Source organism: Humulus lupulus, chromosome 3 (genome assembly GCF_963169125.1).
Source record: "Humulus lupulus chromosome 3, drHumLupu1.1, whole genome shotgun sequence".
Taxonomy (NCBI): domain Eukaryota; kingdom Viridiplantae; phylum Streptophyta; class Magnoliopsida; order Rosales; family Cannabaceae; genus Humulus; species Humulus lupulus.
Window position 1 is genome coordinate 82,661,524 of NC_084795.1, and position 8,036 is coordinate 82,669,559.

General features: G+C 38.6%; 1 protein-coding gene across 1 annotated transcript; it reads right to left on the minus strand.

Annotated features, from left to right (window-relative positions):
- Positions 1 to 201: 201 nt before the first annotated feature.
- LOC133822887 (uncharacterized) lies at positions 202 to 2,726 on the minus strand. The gene is made up of 2 exons (XM_062255347.1): positions 2,021 to 2,726; positions 202 to 1,803 (listed from the first exon to the last, which is right to left on the minus strand). The coding sequence occupies exons 1-2, from the start codon at positions 2,047 to 2,049 to the stop codon at positions 378 to 380; spliced, it is 1,455 nt and encodes a 484-aa protein (XP_062111331.1). The 5' UTR covers positions 2,050 to 2,726; the 3' UTR covers positions 202 to 377.
- Positions 2,727 to 8,036: the final 5,310 nt, after the last annotated feature.

Genomic DNA, 8,036 nt, shown 5'->3' on the forward strand with positions numbered 1-8,036 from the left:
TTGGTTGTTGAAAACTGTCCTTTTGCAGTTCAATTAGCAAGTTGAAAACGATAGTTCCAATGGAATTTCGAACAAGATATATGGATTCCGAGAAGAAACGTAGGATCTAGTTATGATACAAGAAAGAAAGAAATCGTCTAAACACTAATTTATTTTCCCCCTAAAACAAATAAAGGCAAAAGAGAAACGATTTGTTTTAGCTATCATGAACAAGAAGGGAAATATCATCCATTAAGACATTCTTGAAGGAAAAGCAAAAAGGACTTGCCTATACATTCATCAAGAAACAATGACAGAATAATTCTAAGTAAGAATTGAATTAGATTTAAGAAATAGATAAAGAAAGAAAGAAATTCATGCTTGTGGTCTTCTTCAACCTACCATGCCACGAATCCAACATCTTCATTTGGGTCTTCCTCTGTAGCAGGAAGATTAAGATCGAACAAAACTGTAACCTCAGCCACAGGCTCCGGCTCAGGCTCAAGACGTTCTTGCCTGATCACCATAGTGTTGGCCTCACGGCCTCCAACAAAATGGGACCTCTTGTGGCCACCCAAAGCTTGGCCGGACTTAAAAACTCTGAAGCATATTGGACACTCATGTCCTTTGCTCTTCTTCGACACTGGTTTTCTTTCAGATACATCTTCTTTAACTGGAGTTTTGCCGGTGTCATTCTCAATGAGCTTCTTATCATTAGCTATTGGAATTGGACTGTTAGCCATCTCTATGCTGTTTTCTCCACTCTCGCAAATTGATTCACAGCAGCCGTTGATCTTACTATGATTGGCTCTGTGTCCCCCAAGAGCTCGATGAGAATGGAAAGTCTTCTTACAAGTCAAACACTCGTACTTGCTCTTCTGACCATTAGTTTTAAGAATTTCATCGTTGGAGAACCAGTTAGCTTCATTCTTGAAAGCACCCATTAAAGATTCAGGTCTGTAGAGCCCATTCCTGGTTCTCTTTCTCAATTCATATTTCGAAGAACCTCTTTCCACTTGATCTTTAGCGTCTTCATCAAGCAAATTCCTTCCAAACCCAGATCCTGATTCCACTTCCAGCTTCTTAAAACCACCATTTCTCAGAAACCCATCAACTGACACATCCGATTCGATCTTCTTGGGTCCATTTCTGAAATACCCAGAATCAGAATTTTCAGAAGCACTAACATACTTGGAAGATTTCAACTCCCCAGCACTTGCTTTCTTCGCTCCCACAACCTCATCCAAGTTGGTGACTGAACTCAGAACCTTCTTACCACTGATCATCATATCAATTGAAGAAGATTTAGCCTCTAAAACCACTGAGTTGTTATCTGAAGATTCGCCAACCGAGTTCAGACCTCCTTTATGGCCAGAATCTCTAGACAACAACATCAAGCTTATGGCCACCTCTTGCTGTTCTTGCTCGATTCCTGGAACAGAAGAACAACCATTCCCCATATAAGAGTAAACATCAAGATTCTTGTACCTAATTCTCTTTGACACCCTTTTCTTCCTCGGAGCTGAAGTCTCGGTATCTGAGTGACTATCCATTATCAGTTTCGGCTTCTCGTTAGTACCCAAATATTGTTCAAACTTGTGGCTAATCACCAACTTTTCTTTATCAGAGTGAGAAGCCATATGACCACATAGAGCTTTCAGTGATTGAAACCCTTTACCACATTCTTTGCATACATGTAATTCCTTCAACAAAACACCACCACTTGAGTCAGCAAAACGCCGCGTTTTCTTGGGGTTCTCCCTGAGGACATAACCAGGCTGTTTCCCAGCTTCAGACTCTGAATCTTTCTGGCTCATTCTCACACTAATAAAAAAAAAATTCTTTAGTGTATGTATTAACTTCAACTCTTTTCCTCTCTTCTTTTTTCTAGCGTTGGATTCTCACCATATAAAACCTTGAAATGGTACCATCATAGACTCTCTGCTTAGAATTTTCTTTTTCTTTTGTCGTTGCTTTGATTTAAGCACTCAGAACCAGAGATACCCAGTACAGAAAAATAAACCAAAAAACGATTCATTACCTTATATCTGGTAGAATGCTACATTCCATGATCTTTTTCCAGCTGTAAAGACCTAAATGGTGAATAAGCAGAGGAAACTCAAAAACACTCAGATCGAAAAACTGGTGAACGGATCATGAAGTTCCTTGCTTTCTGGCCAGATGAGATAATCAGATGAGAATCGAAGTGTTCAGATGTGACAGTTTTTGTTAAGTACGAGATCCGACCCACACAAAAGGGACCCTCTAAATTCCATTCCCAAGTACTCTAGCCCCCACAAAATGGATGTACTCGAAAATAAAAAAATAAAAAATATATGGGTTCATAAAAAAAAAATCAAAATTTTTAAGAATGAGTCGCTAATGATGGCGATGAACGGGCCTGTGAAGAACAATCGAAGCTGAACCGTGACTCATTCTTCTCTTTTCTATCTTCGCCCTTTTTTTTCTCTCTCTCTCAACTCTTCTCTCTCTTGTTTGTGTTGTAGTTGGAGGAGAATTCCATGCATGGAAGCAAAAGGTTAAAAAAAGGAAGAAAAGATAGGCAGCACGTGTACTCAAGGGAGCACCCTTCGCTGTTCAATTGGACGGTCAGGATTTAAGGGTATGTTTTTAGATCCCAAGGAGCAAGGAAGAGTACTAGATATGAGACACTCGAAGTGAAACATCCAAATTCTACATTAGAGCTTTGTCTCTTGCTTGCATAAACTCAACGCAAAAGGTCAAAATCCCAAAACCGTTATCAACCCATTTATCATATGCATATCTACTATACAGTTTACACATTGGATTTAAAATTAGTCCATAATAATTTGATTCATTTTTTTACATAGTATATACTACTAGCTACTAACAACATGTTCGAATGTAGAAATTGATTTCAAATTACTTTTTTCAGAATGGTTTTCAACAGTATTGTTATTCATTTTATTAAGCTATGTAGTCCTTTGGTATAGGTAACCACTAACATAGGAAATTTTCTGGTGAGAATTTCATTGCCTGTGTCACTATGCAAAGTGAATCAAACACATATTTGCTTAGAAAAATACCAGTGATGGTTCCTTTGATTTAGTCAAACCTCACCACAATTGTAGTGATCTGCTTGTCAAATACGCATTTGCTGACTTGTCCTCTAATTATTTCCTCTTTGGCTTCTAGCACAATGCATCTTCTTTGTGGGTTACATATTTTTTTCTTTTTCACCATAATATTTACCAATTTAGATTCTTACTTCCAATTGGTCGAACATTCTTATACCCACTTGTCTTTTCTTATTATCGTCTAGTGGAGGCAAAGCCTCAAAAGGGGTTGTTTTCCATATGACCAAAACTTCATTTTATTTTTTGCTCCAAAATAAAAAACTTCATTTTATTTTATTTTTTACTGTTGAGAATTGTGAGTAATATATATGATCCGGCCAAACCTTCTTTAATATTTTTTTTTTACAAAGTGTGTCACATATTATAACATATTATATATGAGAGTTACACTTTTTGAATAATGTGAATATCCAAATGTGTAACATATTTGGGGTTACAAAAATAGCTACAAACTTGTAACTCCCAAATATTACTCAATAATATGTAGATTTGATGTTACGTATTTTAATTTGAATTTCTCAAAGTCATAAGAGATATAGCTGTTAGAGATGTGATTTTAACTCTCATAATGTGTATGGAAGTTACAAAATCAAGTGTGAATGAATTTGGAACGTTTTGGAAAAGTTTAAAAATTGGTAGCTGAAAAGCATTGTGGCTGCACCCAGTGTTTGTCCTAGGTCGCGGCCTGGGGGACAGAAGCCAATGGTCGCGGCCAAGCTTATTCCAGGGCGCAACCAGAGAGGCTGACAGCATTTTCCCAACTTCGGTTTTATCCAATTTTGAACATTTCCAACAACTAAGTAACTCTCAAATCTCTATTTTAAGTTCATAAAACATCCAATTAAACATTGGTAACACCTATGGGGGGTTTGTGGAATTTGAAATTCAAATGGTGTCTCTAAACTCTATAAATAGGAGTCTATTGCTCACTTGCAAGACACGCCAATTTCTATCCACCAGAGCACTTAGCTAGAAATTCACCATAAAGGCTTGTTTATTCCAGAAAGTTATTTCATTTGTGAGATTTCCCTTAGCACTTGAGATATGGGAAATGAGCTTTTGGACAAATGTTGCAAATCTTGTTCAAGTTGATGATCCACAAACTCTTCACTTTGGTTGTGTGAGTGAGAGTGTTTATTTTGTTCTTATTCTTCATTTTCTTCTATTGCTTTTATCTTCATCTATTTTGTCTATTTACATATTTAGTTGTATTTTATGATATAGAGGTGTACTTTCCATTTTATCTCTTGTTCTTCTTCATTTAGTTTATTTGTATCTATTGTCTAGAGTTGTATTCTCCATTATTCTCTTCATTTCTATATTTACTTGTATTTTTATTATAGAGTTGTAATCTTATTTAATCAATCATTTTGTCTTTTGTATTATATTTCTTAGAGTTGTAAGGGTTTTTACCATTTCCATTGAGGCAATTTAAATATTTCTAACATTCAAAAGCTTATTGCTTGTTTGTTTCAATGGAAGGTGAGACCATCAAGATCATGAAAAGACCTAGGTTGGATAGGTTTGATGGATCCAATTTCACTAGGTGGCAAGACAATGTGAGATTCCTCTTGACCACTCTCAAGATCGCCTACATCCTAGAGTCCACCCTTGAACCTCTCCCGGCGCCATCTGATAAAGACACTCCCGAGGTGGTGGAGAAAAGGAGGAAGAGAGAGGAGGACAATCTTCTTTGTCAGGGTCTTATCCTCAACGCCATATCTGATAGGCTCTATGACATCTATACTGAGACCAAGTCGGCAAATGAGATATGGGATGCACTTGAGACAAAATTCAAGGCAGAAGAAGAAGGTGCCAAAAAGTTTTTAATTTCTCAATACATTTATTTCAATTTTTTTGGTGATAAACCTATTCTTCCTCAAATTCACGAGCTTCAAATAATTGTTAACAAATTGAAAGTTTTGAAGATTGAGCTTCCCGAGACCTTTCAAGTTGGTGCAATAGTGACCAAATTACCACCAACTTGGAGGAGCTATAGGAAAATAATCATTCATAAAAATGAGGATTATTCTTTGGAGGAAATCCAAAAACATATTTGAATCGAGGAGGAATTGATATGTAGAGACCAACTTATGGAGGGGTCTAATGGAGAGAATTCCAAAGCAAAGGCGGTATCACAACCAAAACATTCCAAAGATAGAGGGAAAGGCAAGAATGGTAATGATATATCTTTGGGTCCAAAAATCAACCCAAACAAGTTTAAGGGCAAGAAAGGTCCTTGCTTTGTGTGTGGGAAAAAGGGTCACTATACTAGAGAGTGTAGGCATAGAAAAGACCAACAAGGACCTAAGGTGAATGCAACTCAAGACGAGAACATAGTTGTTGCCGTTAGTGAGGTAAGCGTGGTCCAAGGCAAACTGTAACATCCCAAATTTGCTAATAAGGCTTGGTACCTTGATTAGCGTGTCATGAGGGCAATAATTGATTTAATTGTATTATTATGTGATTAATCATGATATATGTGTATTAGTGTTTGATTGCTTGAGTTATGATATAATGTGAATAAATATGCATGTGTTAGGTGTATTAAATATGCATGTGAGTTAAAATTGCTTGTTTGCAATTTTGGCCCGTTGAGGACATAAATGTAATTGTGTGTGTGTGTGTGTGTGTGTTGTGCTTGACACCACAGTATTGTGGAGATATATTTGAGATGTGTGATATGAGGCCGTCCTAGGGAGTGGATTAGCGGAATAGTCATAACGGGGTCAAATACCCGGCTCGAGATGAGCCTACGAGTATTTTGGGAACGTAGTGTGTATTCGGGGTTGATTGGGTAATAGGTAGTTATTTAGCAATTATTTGGGTATGCTGAGATTAATTGGGGATTTATAGGAATACTCAAGGAACTAGCGGGAGTGTGGCAAATGACAGATCTACCCTTGGTAGTATTAAAGGGCTAAGGGTTCATATAGGGGCATTTTGGTCATTGTGGTGCCAAAGGGGTAGACATGGACTCAGAACTTTGCAGAAAGAACCAAATCAGAAGGAATTCAGCCCCTCTCTCTCTCTCTCTCTCTCTCTCTCTCTCTCTCTCTCTCTCTCTCTCTCTCTCTCTCTCTCTCTCTCTCTCTCTCTCTCTCTCTCTCTCTCTCTCTCTCTCTCTCTCTCTCTCTCTCTCTCTCTCTCTCTTGGTGTGCTTGGAAACTCTGTGGAACTCTTGGAGAATTGGCTTAGGAATTGATGATTTGAAGCTGAAAGTGTTGAGGATTTAGCTTAGGGTCAAAATCACCACTAAGGTCATGTGTAAGTTTTGATTTCTTTGCGATAGTTTTGATTTCTTTGTGATTTTCTGCTTTAGTTTAGGGGATTTCTTGAGGTTAAACCTTAGGCTGGTTTTTTATTTTGGTGAGGCTATGGAGTAGTTTTTGGGGTAGTTATATTGATTATGTTGCATTGATATGGATTCTAGACACAATTCTGGGTTTGGGTGTTGGTTAGGATGAATTTCAAAGGAAGTGGCTCGAGAAAACGCAGGGGGAATTCTGGGTTTGCCGGGAGCGTTGTGGCCCGCATGAACCCAATAGGCCTAGGGGGTCTCTGAAATCGCCCAGGCGTCGCAGCACAGGTTAGGGCACGTAGTGGCCCGTGTCCCCAGGTGAGAGCCTCGAGCTCTCTGACTTGAGGAGGGTCGCGACGCCCAGAGGAGGGTCGCGGCTCAAATGGAAAAAAATGGCCAATTGGGGGTTTTGGGCTCTGGAACTCAAACTTAGGGGCTCAGGAAGGATCCTACTACCTGATTTAGTAGAATTCGAGGTCCCGGAGGCTAGTATATTGTTCCAAAAGCTTTTAATTGATTTAGATTGTGATGGATATTTATTATTATGTTGTGACTAGGTTTTACCGCTAAGGCTCGGGGTTAGGGATCATGCTCGGGATCGCCTGGTATAGTTAGCTTGGGACTCAGGTAAGAAAACTGTTTGTGCCCGTAGATCAGGGCATGGCCCAATTACCTGTGCCTAGTGTTATGTATGAATGTTTATAATCGTTGTGTCATGTTGTGTGTTTATAATTGATCGGCGAAGACCAGGTTCGGCAAAGGTCGGGATCAGCAAAGGCCAGGAACGGCAATAAGCATGTTGAATGCAGGCTAAACGACAATAAGAATGTTGAATGCAGGTCGCCATGGCATGGCCATCTAGGGTGTTGTATTCACCCATTCAATGAAGAATGTGAACATGGTACCTAGTAAAGCACCTTGATCGGCATAGGTCGCTATGTGGATAGTCTGTTGTATCTGTTTAAGTTATGCATTTAATGGAATGAATTGTTATATGTTATGTGTGTGGAGTTTTCTTATTAGGCCTTGGCTCACGGGTGCTCTATGGTTCAAGTAAGGGCAAGGGAAAGGCCGACCAAGCATGAGTTAGAGGGCATGGAGTGGCGCATACATGTTTGGTCTACCTCGTCGCCACGGTTGGGATAGTTTTGAGGAACGTGTTATAAATGTTTGATTTTGTCACCTAGGTCGACTGTAAAGTAACTTTTGAGTTGTAAATATGTTTAAACAATACTTTGGGATCCCAATGTAACACTTTTATAATCTTAATGAATGTCCAAACATTTTCTATTAAAGTTTTATTAAACAAGTCTTCACTTTAATTTAATCACACTTTTTAGTCTAAAACCTCGATTAGCAAGCTAAGGGAACATTTTAAAATCACATGGTAATGGTTCTAGGGTAGTAGGGTGTTACCCAAGGTGAAAAGGTGGTGGTATGACACATGTGCCACCATCCATGTCACCTATGACAAGTTATTGTTCAAGACCTTTGAAGAGTCAAAGGGCAACCATGAGATTCAAATGGGCAATGAGGCAAATCCAAGGTACTTGGAAAATGTACCATTGAAGTATTTTTCACCTCTGGCAAGAAAATCACATTAGTGAATGTGCTTTATGTTTTCGAAATGAGTAGAA